This window comes from Bos mutus, chromosome 28 (genome assembly GCF_027580195.1).
Source record: "Bos mutus isolate GX-2022 chromosome 28, NWIPB_WYAK_1.1, whole genome shotgun sequence".
Classification (NCBI taxonomy): domain Eukaryota; kingdom Metazoa; phylum Chordata; class Mammalia; order Artiodactyla; family Bovidae; genus Bos; species Bos mutus.
This window is the reverse complement of record NC_091644.1, coordinates 40367198-40390891: the sequence shown is the minus strand read 5'-3', so window position 1 is coordinate 40390891 and position 23694 is coordinate 40367198. Positions and strand designations below refer to the sequence as shown.

Genomic DNA, 23694 nt, shown 5'->3' with positions numbered 1-23694 from the left:
TGTTGTAGAGAATGAGTAGGGATTATCTCTTTATCAGTAAACTTGACTTATCTTTTAACTCTCTTTCCCCCAAAGCAAAATTCACCTCTTTTACCTCAGTTCAAGTTCAGTCGCTCAGTCGTGTCCGACTCTTTGCGACCCCATGAATTGCAGCACACCAGGCCTCCCTGTCCATCACCAACTCGTGGAGTTCACTTACACTCATGTCCATCGAGTCGGTGATGCCATCCAGCCATCTCATCCTCTGTCATCCCCTTCTCCTCCTGCCCCCAATCCCTCCCAGCATCAGAGTCTTTTCCAGTGAGTCAACTCTTCATAGGAGGTGGCCAAAGTACTGGAGTTTCAGCTTCAGCATCATTCCTTCCAAAGAAATCCCAGGGCTGATCTCCTTCAGAATGGACTGGCTGGACCTCCTTGCAGTCCAAGGGACTCTCAAGAGTCTTCTCCAACACCACAGTACAAAAGCATCAATTCTTTGGCGCTCAGCCTTCTTCACAGTCCAACTCTCACATCCATACATGACCACAGGAAAAACCATAGCCTTGACTAGACAGACCTTTGTTGGCAAAGTAATGTCTCTGCTTTTCAATATGCTATTTGGGTTGGTCGTAACTTTCCTTCCAAGGAATAAGACTCTTTTAATTTCATGGCTGCAATCACCATCTGCAGTGATTTTGGAGCCCCCAAAAATAAAGTCTGACACTGTTTCCACTGTTTCCCCATCTATTTGCCATGAAGTGATGGGACCAGATGCCATGATCTTCGTTTTCTGAATGTTGAGCTTTAAGCCCACTTTTTCACTCTCCGCTTTCACTTTCATCAACAGGCTTTTTAGTTTCTGTTCACTTTCTGCCATAAGGGTGGTGTCATCTGCATATCTGAAGTTATTGATATTTCTCCCAGGAATCTTGATTCCAGCTTGTGCTTCTTCCAACCCAGCGTTTCTCATGATGTACTCTGCATATAAGTTAAATAAGCAGGGTGATCACTGAGGAAGGCTTTCTTATCTCTTCTTGTTATTCTTTGGAACTCTGCATTCAGATGGGAGTTGGTGATGGACAGAGAGGCCTGGCGTGCTGCGATTCATGGGGTCGCAAAGAGTCGGACATGACTGACTGAACTGAACTGAACTGAACTGAAGCAGGGTGATAATATACAGCCTTGACCTACTCCTTTTTCTATTTGGAACCAGTCTGTTGTTCCATGTCCAGTTCTAACTCTTGCTTCCTGACCTGCATATAGGTTTCTTAAGAGGCAGGTCAGGTGGTCTGGTATTCCCATCTCTTTCAGACTTTTCCACAGTTTATTGTGATCCACACAGTCAAAGGCTTTGGCATAGTCAATAAAGCAGAAATAGATGTTTCTCTGGAACTCTCTTGCTTTTTTGATGATCCAGCGGATGTTGGCAATTTGATCTTTGGTTCCTCTGCCTTTTCTAAAACCAGCTTGGACATCTGGAAGTTCACGGTTCAGGTATTGCTAAAGTCTGGCTTGGAGAATTTTGAGCATTACTTTACTAGCATGTGAGATGAGTGCAATTGTGCGGTAGTTTGAGCATTCTTTGGCATTGCCTTTCTTTGGGATTGGAATGAAAACTGATCTTTTCCAGTCCTGTGGCCACTGCTGAGTTTTCCAAATGTGCTCTTTTACCTAGGCAAGTTTAAATTACTCTGGATTTCATGAATGTGCTAAATAACTGGCCAAACCTGCTAAGCTGAGATTTACACTGGGTTGCATTTTTCAAAATAAAGTGCTAAGACGCTACACGTTTTTGCCCATGGATTTATACTGTTTTCAAGTGTCTTTCTATTTAATTAGATACAACATCTCCTGGGACTACTGATTCATGCATATGGCCAATGACCTAATCAAAAATCATAAAGGTGGGATATTAGCATACATGAAAACATCAAGAACACGGAATCCTGTCTTCCACCCTAACCTATGTTGTAAGCAAGTCACTGGACGTTCAGGTGAACCTCAGGCTTTGGGGTCTCAAAGGCTAAAGCTGCCTGCATCATCCAAGTCAAGGAATCTCTTAACAGTGAAAAGTCCTGGAATTGTGTTTTGAATGAAACGCATGTGAACCTTGAATCTCAGGGAAGAAAGGACACCTTGCATTTCCAGAGGTTGCTCTGTGTTTCCAGTTTATTGGGTTTGGTATAAAAAGAAAAAGAAAAAAAGAAAAGACAGGCTGCTGGGTACAGCGTCTTTAATTCATGCTCACAGACTATAGTCTTTAGTAAGAGGCTGTAATTTAGCTTCAATCTTGGGTAAAAAAAAGCTATATAAATGCATAATCATGACTAATATTTGAGAGACCACTGACAAAAATTTGTGCCACATATTAGGTTGAAGAGAGAATGGGGGTTGAATATTTCATTTCCATCCTCTTGCACAAGGTCATATGTAAATGATCTTTTAATACTAAACACAGGCATTCTTTTGCCCTCATGAAAATAAGCTTAAAGAATGACTTTATTTTAAAATCAAAATTAATTCTGCCATGACACTTTTATGGTAACTACTCTCACAAACTAGATATTTGCTTTGTTTACTTTTTATGACCAAGACATCAAATAAATATGACTATAACATATCATCAAACCTAGTCAAATTCAGTTCTGTTCCATATGTATGAGGAAATCCTTGAAGGATACATATGGAAATTCAGCCGATTTTTAGGGAAATGGGAAGAGGTGTAAAATAAAATTACAAATGAGCCTTCAGAGGTGCTCAGGGTGCAAGAGGTACCAGAAACTGTCCCTGCCCTTGGGCACACTGCTCTGTCCACCTTGTGTGGTCTGAGCACAGGATGCCAGGCAAGAGCCCCACTCATCGGAATATCCAGCACTGGTGAAGGGCACTTGGCACACATTTCTGGCCAGTGAATAAAGGACAATTCAGACCCAAACTGACGAAATGCAAAAAAGATCCAAGAAGTCATTTCTGAACATAGTCGCACAGTCATGTCTAACTCTTTGTGATCCCATGGACTGTTGCCTGCCAGACTCCTCTGTCCATGGAATTCTCCAGGCAAGAGTACTGGAGTGAGTTGCCATTTCCTTCTCCAGGGGCTATTCCTGACCCAGAGATTGAACCTGGGTCTCTTGCATTGCAGGCAGATTCTTTACCAACTGCTACTAGGAAAGCCCACTTCTGAACAAGTGAGCTGCTAATCTCGTGTGTAACTGAGCTGTTGTTGAAGAAAAGACTTCCATCTTTTACTTTCCTACATTAGTGGAGAAATCACAGACCTCACTGATAAACGTGCTCTATCTCCTTTCAATACACCAAACTGAGTCAGTGGATTTGAACTGTATTTCTAGTTTCTGGCACCGTTTTCATGGTGTGCCTGCCAAAAGAAGGCACTCGAAGGCATAGATAAGGCTGGGGTATCACTAGCACGTGAGCACTTACACGACTACGTCTTTGCTTCGTAACAAACATCATCTACTTATGCTAATTGCCATGCTAGGTAGGGATCAAAACAAACTCAGCTTCAGGGATCAAAACGAATTTAATTTTTAACATTGATTGTCTAGAGAATGACTTTTCTGAGTCTCATAATCTCCCCCAGTCATCTGGCCTAGAAGGGAAAACATTCTGTAGACTAAGAGCATCAAAAACAACGTGCTGGTTTACAAATGTGATGCTACAAAACTATCAGAATAACAAGTGGCTCCCTTAGTTGGAGCCCTCAGAGCATCTTAGGTTTGACTGCTTTATTCTGACAAACAACCCCACTTGCTCCTCTGCACTTGGCATTGTGGACTCCGTGCGACAGCTTACTCCTCTACCAGGGACACTGAGTAACTTCCTTACATCCACACTCTTCGATGTTCTCCCTGCTTCCAGAAGCTGCCTACACCAGGGGTTCCCGCCTGTAAATTTCCAGTCTGTGGCTGCTCCCACTTTCCAGCTTCTAGGCTCAGCAGCACAGAGGTTGTGTGCCCTCTGGCTCACAGCTGACAGGCACTCACGATCACTGTTCAGCACTGCAGCATGGACCCAGGACTTCAGAGACAACCAGGAAGGTCGCCAAGATGGCATCATCATCCCTTCCAAGTGATATGTCCGGTTTTCTGGAAGAGGACCCTCCCTTTACCACTAATAAATGGGTGCTTGAAACCAGAATCACTGCTGGCCAGGCTGTAATCTCAGCTCTAAAGGAGCTTCAACTTGGACCGCCTGACCATCAGGACTCTCACTGTTGGAGCCCAGCCAAGCTGCACAGTTTTCTTTATTATCGGTAGAAATGCTCTACAGCAGTCAAACCGTTTTCCACCGAAGGGAGAGAAGTCAGTGCCCTGTGCTCAACACCCAGATCTGCCAATACACAGCTCAGAAAGGGGAGAAACTCTTTGGACCCATGTTTTACCTCTTGCCAGTGGAATAGCAACAGCGGAGGGTGTGTCAAGATTAAATTATGGAAGTATGCGAGCTTCCCAAAGCGAAAGCGTCAAGGAAAGAAATTAGTTTCAAACTGATAATATGACTTTTTGCTTCCATAAAGAAAGACAATATAAAACAGCAAACGGCTCATATACTTTGCTGAAAGTTCTTTTTAGATAATATATATTTACAGAACTATAGAACGGGGAAGTTTAACTTTATGTAATAACCAGAAGCACAGAAAATTTCAGAGCTGTAAAATTCCCTGTGCACATTCATCGATAGAACAATGAATCATTATTTTGATACTTTGTTCTTTACTCTCATACCAAAGTTGGACGTATGACTTTCAAAAATGAAGAAGTAGGAGAAATCCTAGGATACTACATAGGGATAAATACTGTTGAGGCGCAACAACAAACTCCCAAAGAACTGAGAAAGAGAACTGGGAAAGTTTAAAGGAATGAGATGCATTCTTACCAGGAAAAAAAAAAAAAGAGTTGAACAAATTGGCAAGGTGTGGACTGGGTAAACCATGGAGCCACAGCACAGCTAAATCACGTAATTACAACTTGCATTTACTCTGAAATTGCCTGTTGGTTTCACTTTGTTGGGAGAATCTCAGTGAACCTTGACCTCAAGCCACAAATCTCATGAAGTCTTCCAACATATTGCAATGCAGTCCTTTACTTCTGATCCACACTTCCCTTGTACGGCACTTTGCAGGTTTCCACCTACACTACACCATTTCAATTTCACAGAAATGTCTGCAGTAGTACAAAGGACATCTACAATTTGCAGAAGGCTCACAGACTTGGAAAGGTGAAACAGCTTTCACCCTAGAACACGGAAGCTGACTCCTAGCTCAGCACTCTTTCCAACGCACTCACCCGTCTCCTTCAGAAACTATCAAAGGACATTTAATGAGCCCACTAGAAGCTGAAAGATTCTCTTTGGCAACAAAGGCAGATAGATCCCCTCAAACAAAATATCTGCTTCTTTTACATTACGCACTTTGTCAAAGAGACCTTATAGCCTGAGGGATTGAAGTAATCACCGATATTTTCATCATTTTAATGTCTGTTATGCTAATAGCCTGCTAATAGCTAAAAGACTCTTTCCAAATTATCCAACAAGGTGACAGGGATAATTGGTGCTCATTCACTCGAATCACAAACTCCTTCTGTTGCATAAAAAAATCAAACGCTTCCAATAGGGAGATAACCACACAGTGTAACTGACTGTAAAGGTAAGGGCAGTGTCACATCTGAAATAGGTAGGCACTTGATGAAATATTAATTCACTTTTCTTTAATTTATAGATAGAAACAGAGAGACCCTGAGACTACAGTAAAAGAGATCCAGAAACCTACTTGACCAAGCCCTCTGAATAAGGTCTTTGAATTGACAAGGTACGTGTCTATTACACAGGAAGTGAGGCTGGCTCCTACTAAGTCATCAGCTTCCTGTGTTTCGTTCTCACCAGACATGGGGTGGAGTGTGTCTTCACCCACTGCACCCCAGACCAAACACAGCATTCAACATAAAACAGGGCCAGTGGGAATTTGCTGTATGATGCAGGGAGCTCAAATCCGGTGCTCTGGGACAAACTAGAGGGATGGGATGAGGTGGGAGGTGGGAGGGAGGTTCAAAAGGGAGATGACTTTTGAACCTGATTCATGTTGATGTAAGGCAGAAACCAACACAATATTATAAAGTAATTACCTTCCAATTAAAAATAAATACATTTTTTAAAATATTAAAAAAAAAAGGGGGGCCAAAAAGTTCTTCATGAAGCCAACCATTTCCTTTTTTTTTTTTTCCTCCTGAGAAAGCTTCCTGAGGAAAAGCATTCTATTCCAAAGATCAACAGAAGACTCAATAGCTACATAACACCTGGTTTCTGCCACATAAATTTCCCTGAGAGACTGTATTCACTGGCTGTTCATCACCATTGCCCAGCGTCACTGGACAACGATCAGGACAAAATATAAACGGGAAGTATTTTATTTATTTTTGGCCGCACTGTGGCATTCAGGATCTTAGTCTCTCAATCAGGGCTCAAACCCACGTCCCCTGCATTGGGAGTGTGGAGTCTTAACCAATGGGCCACCAGGGAGGTCCCGGAAGTACTACAGAATGCCACAAGATGAAAAGGAGCCCAAGAATGCAAAGGTTATGTCTGTTCTTTCCATGTTTAATAGCCCTGGACAAGCTGGTTCAGAGTGACGGAATGAATGACTAGTACATAACCTAACTTATATTCGTTCTATAATCCAGTGTTCTTACTCCTAGGAGGGAGAAGATAATCTAAACGTTGTATCAGAGGACGCAGAGGACACGGAATAGTGACTGCGCTTCAGCTTACTGTGAGAACCTTAAGTTTCATACTTTTTTTTAACAGTTCACATTACAATTCATTATTGTAATGAATATTCTATATTCATTATAGTCACATTCTCATAGACTCATCAGAGTCTATGAGACAATATCAGGTAGAACTGGTTTTACTTATCTAAACAAATACAAGGAACCCTAATCTAAACCCTCGCTCTAATCCAGACTTCAACTCACCACCTATCTATCTATCATCTCTTTCTGTCTCCCTATCTACCTATAGTCGATGTTTCTACCTTCTATTATTCATCTATTTATACCTACCTATCAATTGCTAACCTGACAAAATTGAGTTTTCTTCTCCATTTCTATTTCTATGCCCCACTCTGTGTACTTCTGGGAGTTGAATGGTCAAGGTCCTGGCGGCTATGGCTTCAATTGTACAGAATGATCAGAGAACAAGAATTTAGATTCGTGACAATATGAGATAATTCCCACTGTTTTGCATTATATAGAAAAATACGTCTTGCACAGTATGTCAATGAAGTATGAAAAATCACACAAAACAGATGCACCACAGCATGGAATTTCATTTCCATTTTTATTGGACATATTTACTAAATCACTCACATTGTATCACAACTCATGCATAATTCTGATGAGCTGTTATTTCCTTTATATCAGCCTTTCAAGTTGACGCACCTTCCTTAAAGTGACATTGATAGAATGTCAGTCACCTCTGAAGGCTAGGGACTGAGGCCATGCCCTGCCTTTCAGAAAACCAAGAAATGCTTAATTAAGCGTCTTGGAAACTCTTCTTCATTTTTGCCACAGAGACTGCCTGCTTGGGAAAAGCCCTCACTCCCTTGCAAACCTCATTTCCATTTGAAGAGCACTAGTCCCTAACTGCTCCTGGCCACTCATTCCCAATCGCTATGAAGCCTCTCCCAGATCCAGTCGCAGCAGGAGATCAGCTAATAAGCATTCCCAGAGGGAACCTTTCTGCTCCTTGCCTGCTGGAACTCCACAAGGAAAATAAAATTGGGCTCTGCCTTCCTTTCAAGCCTGGGGACAGCTGAGTTATCATCACCCCGAGGCTTGAGAAAAGGACTTCAAAATGTGGGATGCCTTTTGATTCCACATAAATACTTTCCCAACTAAAGACTTCATTTAATCCAGCAGCTTCTGAGTCATAAGCAAATACCTTCTGACCTACAGACGACTAGGAGCGAGTCTATTAAATGACAGGCCTCTCCCACTCCTGACAGAAGCAGATGGGCTCCGGGGAGAATTTCTTCTCCTTGATATTGTGCAGGGCAAAAAAAAAAAAAAAAAAGCTGACAAATGGCAAAAATTAACTGAAGCATTTTTCACTCTATTATTCATGATGTTTATAAAGGCTGAAATATCTTGCAACTCATGAACTTGGCCATTTTAGTAGTTCTTATGGCTCTTACACTAAAGACAACTTAAAAGGAAAAATTACACACACATCCATTTAAATTAATATTTTCATTTGGCCATTTCACTGACAAGTAAGAGCCGATTTGTGAAAGATGGCGCCTTTTTCCACGCCACAAATCAAAAGAGTAGTTTTACCTAAAGGGCCATCTTTATATACTTTGCTGCAGGAATAAAGGTACTAAGTGATATTTCATTTAAGAGGTTTGTACTTTATCAACAAGGATCTACTGTACAGCACAAGGAACTCTACTCTGTAGAGATCTGTAATAACCTAAACGGGAAAAGAATCTGGATATATGTATATGGATAACTGAATCACTTAGCTGTACACTTGAAACTTAACACAACATTGTATTTAATACATCAACTATGATCCAATATAAAATAAAAACTAAATTTAAAAAAGGTTTGCACTTTAATTTTCAAAATGAGTGAAGTGTTGCTCATTTCTCCTTCTATACCCTCCTCCACAGTGTCATTAATAAAATCTAATAGCACAGAAGGCTGATGGTGCTCAGCTGTGCTGTGCTTACTTGCTTACTTACAGTTGCGTCTGACTCTTTGCAACCCCATGGACTGTAACCTGCCAGGCTCCTGTCCTGGGGATTCTCCAGGCAAGTATACTGGAGTGGGCTGCCATGCCCTCCTCCAGGGGATCTTTTCAACACAGGGATCGAACTCAGGTCTCCCACATTGCGTGCAGATTCTTTACCCTCTGAGCCACCAGGGAAGCCCAGACTTGCTTAGGGTGGGGATGAAATGTAAGACATTTCATATTCAGCATGCATGTGTACATGCTCAGTCATTTTAGTCATGTCTGACTCTTTGTGAGCCTATGGACAGTAGCCTGCCAGGTTCCCCTGTCTATGGAATTCTCCAGGCAAGAATACTGGAGTGTGCCGCCATGCCCTTTTCCAGGGGATCTTCCCAACCCAGGGATCGAACTGCATCTTATGTGTTCCCTGCATTTCAGGTGGATTCTTTACCACTACTGCCACCTGGGAAGCCCTCATACTCAGCAAGAGAGTCTAAAGCAAAGGGTTGTCACTTCAAGGATAATTTCCAGTGACGTAAGGCTGCCAGATCATGATGAGTCCTTTTATCAGGGTGTCCAGGGAGCTGCTGGCACAGAACATGAATCCAAAACTAACAACAATGTAGATCTGCAAATTTACGGATTCAAATTCACAGAAAATTGGAGGCCTGAACCGCAAGCATCTTAAATGATACATGCTAGGCTTAAAAGCTTCCTGACTTGTGGAAATGTGGATGATAGGTGGACCACTTCTGGAGAGTCACTACCAGGTAAACAGCTTATTCTCATCCTGGCTAAGGTTAAAAATATAGAAGATAGCTATTTCAGATTAATCAGGAGAAAAATTTGTATCTTCAGGGAATAACATTAAGGAGATTCTGAGGAGACAAAAGCAAAATCTCTAAATATCTTGAACAGTTTCAGTAAGAGAATTTACATTTAAAACAAAGAAAGAATTATGTGCAGACCAAAGCAGATAACAAGTCCTTGGATAGAAAAATAGCAGGCAGAACTTTTAAGTGGTAGCTTTTGTTTATTCGCTTTAGCTGAAAAACAATTTGGTATTACTTAAGAAATTCTACTTTTCTAAATCATATGTTTTAAATACCAAATATAATGATAACTCTAACATTTTTATTAACGATATCTCTTGAAAGCTTAAAAAAAATGTCTTACTGAGTAACATCAGACCAAAACTAAAAATAGGAGAAAAATGTTTTGCTTTTTTTTAATTTGGGGAGAACATGGTAACAGTTATATCAAATACAACAGAAGTAATCAACCTTGAAGACAGCACAAAATTTGATTCTCACCACAAAATTTATAAATCTATACCTCCAGTCAATGAAGAAAAAAATCTTACCATGTGGTAAAATTTCTAATAAGTGGCTTATAATTTACTTATAATAAATAAAATCTATTAAAAAACTTTCACTTACAAATATTTTAGCTTCAAAGATTAAAGGATTTGCTTTCTGTTATGTCCAAGTCTTGTTTTTAGGAAAGTAATTTTTCTATCTGATTTCCTTGTACTCATACCCCTAGGAGTGATTCACAGGATTCTTGGGGAGTAAATGAATTTAATGGGACAGAATCTGGCAAGGCAACAAGAAATAACTTTGTTATTTCCTGTGACATGTGGCTGCTACTCTCAAAAATTTCAGCTCATTAACTTTTACTCTATAACCTTACTAGGCAGATATAGGAAATCAGACCGTAGAAAGTTAAGCAGGGAGCAAAAGGTAAGATAACCAACAGAAACACAGTTTTGTAAAATTCTGTACATTAACCAGAGAGGAAGGTGGTTTACCACTGGTGTATTTTCTAAAAAAAGATCATGGTTTAGAGCTGGTGTATCCCCAGGTAGCTCAGTGGTAAAGAATCAGCCTCCCAATGAAGGGGACTCGAGTTCGGTCCCTGGGGTGGGAAGACCCCTGGGGTAGGAAATGGCAACCCACTTCAGTATTCCTGCCTGGAAAACTCCATGAGGTAGGCTACACTCCAGGGGGTCACAGAGTCAGACATGACGGAGCATACAGGCACACACACCATCCAATCAATATGGCAGCCACAAGCCAGATGTGGCTAACACAGTCTTAGTTCATTTATTAAAATAAAAACTCCATTTTCGCAGCTGCGTTAGCCACATTTCAAGCTACCCATGTGGCTAGTGGCTACTGTTTAGACAGTACAGATGTAGAACATGTCCTCAGAGAAAGTGCTATTCGATGGTGCTGATTTGGAGGTTGGGAGAAAGGAAATGGACAGAGTACAGAGAGGGACCTCGGTTACCACAGAAACAAGATCAGGGAGTGGACATAGTCATTCTGCTATCTTTGAGTAAGAATTTCTTTTACAGCATGAAAAAATTCAAATGACTATCCTAAAGGTTTAGTCTTTTGTGTGTTTGTTTCTCATGAAATGTGTGGGGTTTTGACTATGCCAGAGGTGCAGATTGCTTTACATATTATCACCTTCTTTAACTTTCATCAACAGTAAGAAGTAGGCAATATAATAATCCCACCTTACAGACATTAAGTGAGGCTTAGAGAGAGCAAGACCCTGATGCTGGGAAAGATTGAGGGCAGGAGGAGAAGGGCACAAGAGAGGATGAGATATTTGGAGGGCATCACTGACTTGATGGACATGAGTTTGAGTAAATTCCAAGAGACAGTGAAGGATAAGGAAGCCTGGCATGCGTGCTGCAATCCATGGGGTTGCAAAGAGTCAGACACGATTGAGGGACTGAAAATAAGAACTGGCAGGTGACAAAGTCACATAGCTAGTGCCTGGCCTGGATTTCAAGCACGCCGATCCCTCCTAAGCCAGAGCTCTGGGGGGACCAGTAGGACCTCCACTTGAGATGGAGGCAGAGAAAGGATGCTCCAGATGCCACTATACGTACTACCTACCGTACAAGGCGGGCCACAGCCAGGTGGGTGGCTTGTTCCTTCTCCTTTTGGCCTAATACCCCTCTGATGTTGAACCTGAGAACTTTCTATTTACAATGCCACAGTATCCTTTTCTAATTCCACTCTTGTTCCTATTCCTCACACCCATCCATCTCTGAGCTTGCCAAGTCCAGTCACTTCTTCTATGTTTCCCATGATAGCTTATGAGAAAGCCCTGAACCAGTTCAACCAGAATGGAGTGGTCACCAAACAGTGTATCTGATTTCCCAGTATTCCATCACACATGCAAGTAAATATTCTGAACCCAATGGCTTCAGTGTACCAAAGGAGAGCTTAGAAAATGAGAGTGTATCATTTATTATATACTAATGATTTTTTAATAGATCTTTTAAGTTGTGCTAATGGTGGATGTCCGAACAACTTCGGTGGAAGATGCATATGACCTTGTATTCTGAGGGTCTTACAGGACAGCACCTGCTGTAGAGGCCAAGGAGGAGTGCTCATGCACGAGAGCCTTACCTCCGAGGCGAGCCGTCATCATGGGGCTGGATGATGACCACCTTCACAGTCACCGAGGTCCGGAGAAGGTCGATCATCTGCTCATGGGTCAGCGTGGCCACGGCCACCTTGCAGATCTCCACGAGGCGGCTACCCTGGCGAAGGCCGGCCTTCCACGCAAAACCGAAAGGTTCCACGTCTGCCACAATTCCCTCGAAGTTCACGTGGAAGCCCAGCTGGCCCAGCCCGTTCCTCCTCAGGGTCATTTCCACCGTCTCGCAGCCTCTGGTCACGATCTAAGGGGGAAGGGGACGATGAGAGGCAGGGCTACGGGAGGCACCAAGGCCCTGCCCTCCAGCTACCCCAGTGACAAGAAAACAAGGCAGGGACACCGTTCAACCCAAACTTTATCGTAATTATCCTTGGCATCCGCCGCAGAGAAAATAACACAAGTAAAATGATGGTTTCATTCTTCAAAGCCAAATCGGATACAGGTGTCCTGCTTTTTCCTAGAAGCCAATGATCCAGAGCCTGAGAGCTTAAGATGGGCTCTAAAAACTTTCCCCTCCCCTTGCTATGTCACCTGACTTGGTGCTCAAGCATCTAAATTCCATTGTTTCAAAGAGACTGAAGCAACTGAAAAAACATGAAGCCTGTCACCCATCAAAGCAATAAAGCCCACTAGGCAATTATTATTATTATTATTATTGGCCCAATTGTGCAGCTTGCAGGATCCTACTTCTCAACCAAGGGTCGAACCCAGGACCCCAGCAGTCATAGCACCAAGTCCTAACCACTAGATGCCAGGAAATTCCCTATTAGACAATGTAATTCAACTTATAAAATGGCCCAGTGGTGCATCAGCTATGAAAAACAGTATGGCAGTTCCTCAAAAATATAAAATAGAATTACCATGTGACTCAGCAATTCTACTTCTGGGTATATACCCAAAAGAATTGAAAGTAGGGTCTCAAAGAGGTATGTATACACACATGTTCTTAGCAGTGTTATTTACAATAATCAAAATGTGGAAGTAACTCAAGTGCCTATGGATGGAAGAATGGATACACAAAGTGTGGCATATACAAACAATGAAAGAAAAATGGCCCCATGCCTTTCCAAGCTAACACTTAGTGACCTGCCCCCGAGGATGGGCAGCAGCAGGAAGTCCAAAGGTTAAGAAACCGGAAGTGTCCTCTGTAGCAACCTGTGGACATCCTATTCTAAACCCTGGGACCCCTCTCCTGGGACTGCCTGCCCGCGCTTGCCTGGGTGGTGAGGACCATCCAGATCAAACGTGGGCCAGCCAGCCAGCCTCCTCACTGTCTCCAGACGAGGGCAGCATGCAGAAAGGCCCTCCTGCAGGAAGCATCTCACTAGGTACACTAAAGCACCAGCACTTCGTTAGCGCCACCCTCAAAAGTTCCTACTGAGAATAGCCCACGTGAATGGGAAGAGAAACACGGGGTCACTGAAGATATAATTTGATGACATATTGTCATTGTTGTTTAGCTGCTAAGTCGTGTTGGACTATTTGCGACCCCACAGACTGTAGCCCGCCAGGCTCCTTTGTCCATAGGACTTCCCAGGCAAGAATACTGCAGTGGGTAGCCATTTCCTTCTCCAGGGGATCTTCCCAACCGGATCTAATTTGTGTCCCTTGGATTGGCAGGCGGATTCCTCACCACTGAGCCACCAAAGGAGCTCTTTGGTGACCATGGCATCACTTACTTGTGGGTACTTTAAAACCAGGAGGTATCATACCCGTATCCTCCAAAGCACAGAGCTCATGTGTGAAGTTTCAGTTTTAAAAATAAATTCTCCGTGAAACGTGCTCTGAATACACAGATTCCTATTTAATAAGACCTATGACTGTATACACAGCTGTGGGACCCAGACTGGTGCAGTGTCTCGCCCGCGTGGCTGACGTTGCCACGGTTACCACCCCAGTGCTCACACTGCCAATCAGTTTCTCGTCGGTGCAGGGACAGTCTGGGGCTTAGGAAAATGGGGAAAGGGATTGCTGGTCTTAGTGGTGAAGTTTTGAAAGACTGAAGTTTCCAAAGTTTTGAACTGAACTAATTCAAAATTGTTGAACAAGTACTTTTGTAATCTATACAACATGAATACATTTTTCTTTCACTTCTTTTTTTCAGCTTTGTTTCAACTAAGCTCGCTGACCAAAAGACCACAGAGGACATGTGCCTGGCCTTCTTTACAATAGGAACATAATTCTCAGTTGAAATTTAACATCCATATATCAGATTGAGGAGTGAACCGTCAAGCTTTTCCTGAGTCCCACATGTTCTGTCTCTTCCTCTTATTTCTTCCAACCAGCCGTCACATCCCCTACTTTTTACAGTTTCTTTCTCCCTTCTGTTCCTTGCTCGTTAACATTTACAAAGGCTGAAGGATCATGCTCTCCACTGACTTGGAGTTCCTCACATAATTACATGATCAATAATCACATGGTGGCCTCCTACCTCTGCACCTGGGACTGGCTACATAATTTGTGAAATCTGGTACAAAATAAAAATGTATGGCCCCTTAGACAAAACTTTCTGAGTTTCAAGATGGCAACAGCAGAGCACTCGACCCAGCCTGGGCTCTTCAGAAAGTGACCGCCCCGCTTGTCCCTTTAGGCAGGAGTTCTCATGTCCCACCTGTGTCTTTACCTGCGTAATCGGCACTTCTGTTTTCACCACTAGAAAATGCAGAGTTCAGCATCTGTCCAACAGTGCCCCTTCCCAACCTCTCTACTACGACAGCCTCATCCTCTTCCTTTCCACTTCTACTTCTCCTGCCTGGCACCAGCCTTAAGCCCCCAGTGGTCTTTGGGTTGGTTTATTTCTACCATCTCCCGTTATAAGTCATCCTAGATACAGCATATTGGACTGGCCAAAAAGTTCATTCAGGTTTTTCTGCTCTATCTAATGGAAAAACCTGAAGGAACTTTTTGGTTAACTCAATATTTCCTCAAATATATTCCAGCTATCAGGCAGCTTAGTCACACAGTCACTTTTCTAGAAAGATGGTAGAATGGGGTCCTTGGAATAGTGAATGTATCACACCCTTTGGGACATGCATTTTTGCTGGTTGGTGAAGGGACATGTGTTTGTGTTGTATTTTCCAGAGCACAGATTATAATGACTCAGTGGGTCTCTGAAAAAGAAGTACTTCCAGGATTACCGAAAGCACGTGTCCTGAGACTCACCAGATAACTCAATTCTCCAGATACATAATCTGATCACACACTTAATCATCCCCAAATCACATCGTGGTTTGTGCACATATGCCCTCAATACTGCTGAACACTCTGAGGCCCTTCCTGTAAAGAGTGCCTGCAAATAACAACATTATTTCTCCAAAGCCAGCAGACACTGCCTTGATTGCATTGTCTCTTCTATGTGGTCTGGAATAACAAAAGATTTATATGTGGTGGCAGGAAAGGGGGAAGGAAATGGGTATAATTTCTCCTTTTTCTCATGATCCATAACTGACTAAATCTTTTCTAATGAATCAAATACACATCCCCTTGGGGGAAGATTTACACTGAAAAATTTTGTCAAATCATATTTTGTTCATTTGATTTATTCTTATAATTTTATTGTATATACTCAAACTAAAATGTGTATCTTCCCTTGTTATACTAAGACTTATAAACACAACTGCTAAATACCATGGGCATCACTGAAGGGTTTTGCTTTGTACCACAAATAACAATCTCTTTCATGACTTTTTCTTTTAAATCTTTCTAACTTACTAGGTAATTCTATAAAACCTCTGCAAGAAACTGGCTGCAAGATTAATAACATATTTAACCTAGGAGACTAAACAGAAATACTGCATAAAAACGCACAGAGTTGAAGGGGCAAATACGATTACACTGACCATCAATATGGTCAACGGTGATTCTGTGCCTATTAACCTCCTCCTGCTAAGGTGCTGTCATGCAAGTCTCTACAAACACACACAACGTCTAGTCAATTCTTCTGTCCCTCCTTCAACCACTATAAAAATAAGTCCCAATGTTCCCTTTGGAAAGCTGGCTTCACTTTTCATTTCTTTTTTTTTTTTTCACTTTTCATTTCTAATCAATTGTTAATGGATGCTTCTCCACCATTCATGGCTTCAGTAACCGCTCACAAGGACTAAAATCAGTTTTACCCATGAGGAAAAGTATTTCATTCCCCAGGTAACACATCTGGGGTGGAACTTCCACAGCGGAAGCTATGAATATGAAGTTGAAGGCCTAAGGGGCAGGGGGGAAACAAAACCTGTACTTACGCCCAGGCGCTGGACAATCTCCCTGACGTCTTCAGCACAGCTGTCCACTGAGGACAGAAGGATGCATTCTCCTCGTTCATAAAACACCTTGATACTCATTAACCCAGATGTCCACCCAATGACATCCCTGCAGGAACAGTTAAAGACCACGTTCTTGGAATCCTTCTCGATCAGCATTATGAACTCATTGGAAACCCCAAGGAGACACTCGATGTCCGCGGACTGGCCAAAGTCTCTCGCCACGACGTGCCACATGATGGCCCCCACACTGAACAGGTGGGCATCCTTCCTGGGCTTCACCTTCTCCTTCTTCTTAGCGCCCAGAGTGATGAAGCTGAATTTCGCGGAGGTATCCACGGTGGCAGTCGTGACAAAGTTCTCCGCCAGGTCCTTCAAGTACTCCTGCCTCGTCCGAGTGGCCATCGCTCGAAACTTCTCCGATTTGTGGGCTGCGTTTTCTGCGTTGATGACTTTGGCTAAAAGGAAGTCCCGAAATACTGCTGACTTGGGGAAAGTGACACCTTTGGGAATTGGTGGACCAAATGGTGGCACATCTTTCGACCTAGAAACTCCAACGCTGAGGGAGGAAAAGGAGAAACAAGTTGAACTGCGATGCCATAATAGTTACCTTCAGAAATGTAACTGCAGAGCACACTTCCAACTGAAGCTGTCTACTTCACTGCCTCTTCTTTTCCACGCCTCTGGATATCAAGTGTTTGTTTTTAAGCAAAACTTTCAAATTTAGTTGGTGCAGGGAAGGGAAGTTACAGGCTGAGTAGCCTCCCTTCAAAATTTGTATGCTGAGGTCCAAAACCCCAGTAACTGGGAAAGTGGCTGTGTTTGGAGACTGGGTCTTTTCTTTGAAGAGATAGTTAAGTCAATGAAATAATGAAAGTGGGCCCTAATCCAGTCTAACAAGTGTCCTTATAAAGTGAAACATGAACACACAGAAAGGTAACCAGAGATGCAGACACACAGAACAGAGACCACGTGAACACACAGCAAGAAGATGCCCATCCTCAAGGCGAGAGACAGGCCTCAGGGGGCACCAAACCTGTCAACACCATGATCTTGGACTTCCAGCCTCCAGAACTGTGAGAAATCAATGTCTGCCGTATCAACTACCAGTTCTTTGGTTTGCACCGTGACTGTGCGAGCTAAGGCAGGGGCGATGGATGTGCAGCCAGGTTGGTGCTCTTTCGATTCCGTGGCTAGTCACCACTGAGAGGCAGTGACCCTCCAACAGCTGACAGTGAGATCTGCCCTGCTGGTGAGCTACTGGGCACAGGGACCATCCCTACAGAGCCAACGTTTTTGAATGTCCCTTTTTTTTCAAGGAAATGCTCACTTGATCACATTTTGGAAGCGTAAATGAAGATTTTATGGAAACGGAAGTTTTATGATATTTCAAACACAGAGTGACAGCAATCATTTTAATATGGCAAAACCAATAATGCTCCCTTGTATCAGACAGAAGCTTTCACTGTCTCAAATCTGTTTTGGAATAAGAGTGAATTAATAAATTAGCAGATGAAAGGCTGGAGTGAGTGAATGAATGAACCCTCCAATATCTACTCCCCAACTACTGAGCAGCTTCTGCAGACCGAGAATGAGAACCAATCCCACATCTGCCCAGACTGATATTTTCTGTGTCGAGATAAATAAAGGAAGTCATCTATGCTTCACTTTCTTCACTGTAGAAAATCCTGGAAGAAGTGAGTTAAGAAATGAAAACAGGTGTGAAATCTTCTGGGATGTAGCTGGTGGGACTCTAAATAGATCATAGTCCCCAGGGATCTCCCACCTTTGCTGTAACCTGCACACCCTTTAACAGAGTTAATTGTTTCTGGGAAAATGAGCTATAAGCCAGAAGACAGTCTGGGCGGGGCCTCAGCTAGTGTGAAGGGACAGGGAAGGACTGCCTGTCTTTGGGACAGACAAGCAAACTCTGTCACGTGTGTGCACGCTCAGTCACGTCCGACTCTGTGCGACCCCAAGGACTGTAGCCCACCAGGCTCCTCTGTCCATGGGATTTTCCAGGCAAGAATACTGGAGTGGGTTGCCATTTCCTCCTCCAGGGGATCTTCCCGACCCAGGGATCGAACCCACGTCTCCTGCATTGGCAGGCAGGTTCTTTACCACTGAGCCACATGGGAAGCCCATGAATGTTTATGAGGCACTTTTAAAACCTTGAAGCACTCTGCTGCTTTACACTTGAACCTCATTAGTAAATGATAACTTAGCAATAACATGTGGTTTCTCAAAAGGCAATGAGCCTGTCTTTGAACCATTTGTATACACTGTCTTTTACCACAGAAAACATAATGCAAGCCGCTTTGTTTATAAGCAAGATCTATATCAAAGGCATCCCCCCCAGTAATCTCATTAAACCCAGAAAGCTCTAAAGAAATAAAAATGAAAAGGTATTACTTATCTTTTAAGATTTTTTTTGTGCTAATCAACCACCTCATGATAGAAGAATAAACTAAAAATAGAAAGTAATTAAAAATACCCAATTTGACCTAAAAATAGCAGCAGATAAAATAACACCAAATACAAGAACGCCCTAGGCTCATGTTTCCAATCCATCAGGGAAGTTCATTTAAGATGATTCTTCATAATTACCATTCATGGGGGAGATCCCAGAAGAATAAGCCAAATGAGCGTGTTTGCACTAACGTTATTGGATTTAGGCATATCGTCCCTGGTGGCTCAGACGGTAAAGAATCCATCTGCAGTGCAGGAGACATAGGTTCAATCCCTGGGTTGGGAAGATCCCCTAGAGGAGAGCCTGGCTTCCCACTCCAGTATTCTTGCCTAGAGAATCCCCAAGGACAGAGGAGCCCGGCGGGCTACAGTCCACGGGGTCACAAAGAATGGGACATGTCTGAGCAACTAAGCACATATCCTTTATACAGGCTAGATGTCTTTTTTTCAAGTATCACTTTTTTAAATAAAAGTCGTTCTGAACATTCATTCTTCTTAACTACACACTGAAGTCAATACTGTTATCCTTAGTTTTCAGAGAAGGAATTGAAGGGCCCCCAAAGTAAGGACTTCCTTGGTGGCTCAGATGGCAAAGAACCTGCCTGCAATGCAGGAGACCTGGGTTCAATCCCTGGGTTGGGAAGATCCCCTGGAGAAGAAAATGGCAACCCACTCCAGTATTCTTGCCTGGAGATTCCCGTGGACAGAGGAGCCTGGTGGGCTATACAGTCCATGGGGTCACACGACTGAGCAACTAACACACAAAAATAAGCCAAGCTGTAGACATGGCAGGAGACCTGGACCTCACTCAGGTCAGGGAACCGCTCTTTCAACAACACCCCACTAGACAGTTGCCTCATGACAGCTGCTGCCTGAAGAAGAGCAGGGGTGGAGGAAAGGCAGGCCCTGCCAGCCTGTCCTGGGATTCTTGGGTACCTGGCTGGCCTTTTGAGAGCACCAAAGCATCAGACGCCCGTCTTGAGAGCCCCACAAGTGTGAGTGTCTCCAAGACCTTGGACAAGAAGAGATACTGGGCCATCACCATATGTTTCTTTCAGGGAAGCACTGATGTGGCCGCATCATCCACCTCTGGGGCTGCCATCAACCAAGCGCTGGCGCTGGCAGGGCTGGATGATGTCCTGAATGCTGAGGAAAGGCGTCACCTACACTCATGAACTGCTAGGAATTGCACTGTTTCAAAATGCGAAGAAGACAATTACTCCTTACAGAAAGTACCTGAATGATGACCATGGGAAATGTAATTAGGGAGAAAAAACAAATCAAAGTATAATTAGGGGCTGAGAAAGAATAATTGGAAAACAAAGATATTTTGGGAAAGGAGGACCTGTTGGAACAACTCTGGGAGCACGGAGCGCCAGGGGCGGCCGACTCACCTGTAGCACACGTTTTCCGTACATGGATTATGCACTTTGACGATGACGAAGACGTGTTGAAAGTGGGACCGGATGCTTTTTGGAGTAAAAGGAAGTGCTCCAGGCTCTTGGAAGACAATGGTCACGATGTCATTTCCTATATGCCTTTTCCTCAGGAGCTGCGGTCAGGGAAGTGAACACACACACACACAGTTACAGACAAGGTTTTCTGTAAAAACAAGATATGTAAATATATACAGTGCACTCAGCTTTCAATTTCAAGGAGTTTGTTTTAGAGAAGCAGAGCTGTTCTTAGGAAGGTCAGGTTCCTTGACGTGGCCACGCTAAAAGACCGACGAAGAGAAAAGCCTCAATACTTAAGTTCATCTTTTACTTTAAAATGTAACTTTAAAATGTCATTCTCCCTCCTTTTAATCTGTATCATTTTTTTTTAACCCTGAAATAATAGCCCATTAGAGCTAAGATCGCTCTAAGGAGATTTGTAGGTTAAGCTCTCCAACGCAAAGGCAGGAGATGGCATGGCATCCAAGCGAAGGCACAGCAGTTCCAAGTCCTCACTTAGTGCATCAGGGGCTTCGTTCCGTCCGTGCGTCCACAGACACGTGCATTTCTGCGACAAAAATACAGAAGGCTGGGGGCTTCCTTGGTGGCTCCATGGCAGAGAATCTGCCTGCCAGTGCAGGAGACACAGGTTCAATCTCTGATCCAGGAGGATCCCACATGCTGTGCGACAACTAAGCCCACATGCCACAGTTATTGAGCCTGTACTCTAGAGCTCGGGAGCCACAGCTACTGAGCCCACGTGCTGCAACTGCAGAAGCGCGTGGCCCAAGAGCCCATGCTGCACAAGAGAAGCCCTCACGATGAGAAGCCCGTGTACTGCAACTAGAGAGCAGAGCCCGCTCAGCATAACTAGAGAAAAGCCGTGCAGCAGCACAGACCCTGCTCAGCCATAAATGCATATATACAAATTTAAAAACAGTACAGGAGGCTGTTATTTTGGTGGCTAATATTTTCAAACTAATTAACTGAAATCTGGCCTTTTTAAAATGTATGTTGGAAACACAGAATCCACCAGATTAAGAGCTGGAAAGCCCAATAAATGACAAATGCAGAAGAGACAGAACCCCATAGTGGTAACACTGAATGTTTTCACTTGAGATGTTCCTTCTGCCAAGAACACTCCCTTCACCCCAAGTCTCTCCTAGACCACTCAGGTCTGAGCTACCACAACACCAGGAAAAATGTTCTTGGCAACACTGTGCATGCCCTGCAGCCACACTCCAAGCTCAAGGCAACAACACTGGCTGTCTTGTCCTCTTTAAGTCTTGGCTTCCTTCTCCTGTGTCAGGTCATAATCATCAGGAGGGCAGGAGACGTGTCTGACTGAGTTCTGGTCTCCTGGGTTCTAACGGCCTGCCCAGGACACAGCAGACACCCCCTACCCAATATGAATAAACAAATGATACAAATACACAATCACAGCCACACAACACTGCACAATAAAACACTGAACACCTCTGAATCCATGCTGATAAACCCATACACCCCATAAGCTGATGCACCTAAAGCCACTGGGATCTGTGCTCAGAGTCTGTGATCCTCGGCTTTCATAGAGACAGTAATCTTTACAGGAGTCAGTGATGTCACTGCAGGAACAGGGTAATCTCAGGTAGTAAATCTCTCTTTACGAGCAATAACAAAGGCAACAAGCTTGTGTTCAAATTTATGTGGCACCTACAGAACATACTTCAGTGTAAAGAGCATTAAGTTCGACTTTTAAAACCTTTTAAACCCATATACAAAAAGGATTTCATTGTCAGGCCCCTGACTTGTGATTTAGCATGATAAAAGGCCTGGAAAAGTGGGAACGAAATGTCCATTCTTCCAGAATTCACTGCTTGCCAGTTAAATTGCTGATTCATATGCTGGAAAATTCCTATTTAAATCCCCATGGTTAAAGTTATAAACACACGAAAATTGTTTTACTGCCCAAGTGAAGTTTTGAAAGATATATTAATATCCATTAATGAGCCATCTGTTGTTTCAAAAATGTTTGTTGGATATTTAAGTATGAGGTGCCACTTCAGAAACATGTAAAAAAATCAGTAGCAAACTAGTCATATATTCACTGTGTTATTTACCCATTCATTCGTGGACACAGATGTTAGCTACAGTAAACATTTCATGGAAAGAAAAGAAAAGAAGGCAGGGACATATATCTAAAACAAGCACCATGGGACGCCCTGGCAGTCCAGTGGTTAGGACTCTGCGTTTCCACTGCAGGGGGCTCGGGTTCCATCCCTGGTCGCGGAATTAAGATTCCCACATGCTAAGTGGTGCAGCCAAAGAAATAAAATACAATAAATAAAACGAGGACTTCTGCGGTGGTCCATTGGTTAAGAATCCGCCTTGCAGTGCGGGGGACATGGGTTTCACCCCTGGTTGGGGAACTAAGACCCCACATGATGCCGCAGAGCAACTAAGCCCTCGTGCCACAGCTAGAGAGAGTTCAAGCACCCCGACGAGAGATCCCGAAAGATGCCATGATGAAGCCTCATGCTGCGACAACGAATCCTCGAGCCACAGCTAAGACCCGAAGTAGCCAAATAAGCAAGCAGATAAAGAAATATTTTAAAACTTTTTAAATTAATAAAACAAAACAAACACCACGACAAGCTGAAAATGGTACAAGGCTAAGATAGTCTTCCTTCATATCCCCAATAAACTGAAACATATGATTTACATGTACTGTAATAGGACAAGAAAATTCAGGAACAAATCAAAAGTTTAAAAAAATAAACAAAAATATCTCACAATGTCTTCAGTGTATTTGCTGAGCGCAGATACAGTGGCTTATGCTGTACTTTACTCGAAACACAGGAATTCTCAGACTGGTGAGAAGACAGGGCTCATGGTGGCCAAGGCACACAGGGGACTCTGGGCCCCTCTTCCCCAGTGACCACCCTCCTGGCCAATCTTGCAGGGTGGTCTGGCGCATTACTCAGTGAAGTGTAGGTAGCTATTCCTACCCATTTCTCTCCCTCCTGAAGGAAGATGTTGGGTCTGATCCCACACTTCACTTCGGGAAGCGCAATATTTAAAGCCCAAGTTAAAGGAAAATTTAAGGGTACTTATTTTGATAACATGCCGGTCTGCTTTTATCTCTTTTTAAACATATTCTTTTGCTTTGTAAAATGGGCTGCGCTCAGACGCTTAGAGTCGTGCCTGACTCTTTATGACCCCATGGACTGTAGCCCGCCAGGCTCCTCTGTCCATGGGATTCTCCTAAGAATACTGGAGTAGGTTGCCATGTCCTCCTCCAGGGGATCTTCCCGACCCAGGGATGGAACCCTGACCTCTTACATCTCCTGCAATGGTAGGTG

The 23694-nt window shown here is 43.3% G+C and overlaps 1 protein-coding gene across 1 annotated transcript in view; it reads right to left on the bottom strand.

The window, feature by feature from the left end:
* The window catches only part of SIPA1L2 (signal induced proliferation associated 1 like 2), a 245437-nt gene that overhangs the window by 51846 nt on the left and 169897 nt on the right, over positions 1–23694 (bottom strand). Inside the window, exons 8-10 of the mRNA XM_070364870.1 lie at positions 20309–20466; positions 16428–17004; positions 12162–12436 (exon numbers count right to left, since the gene is read on the bottom strand). Of these exons, the coding sequence (XP_070220971.1) occupies positions 12162–12436; positions 16428–17004; positions 20309–20466 (1010 nt within the window). The remainder of the gene's footprint in view (positions 1–12161; positions 12437–16427; positions 17005–20308; positions 20467–23694) is intronic.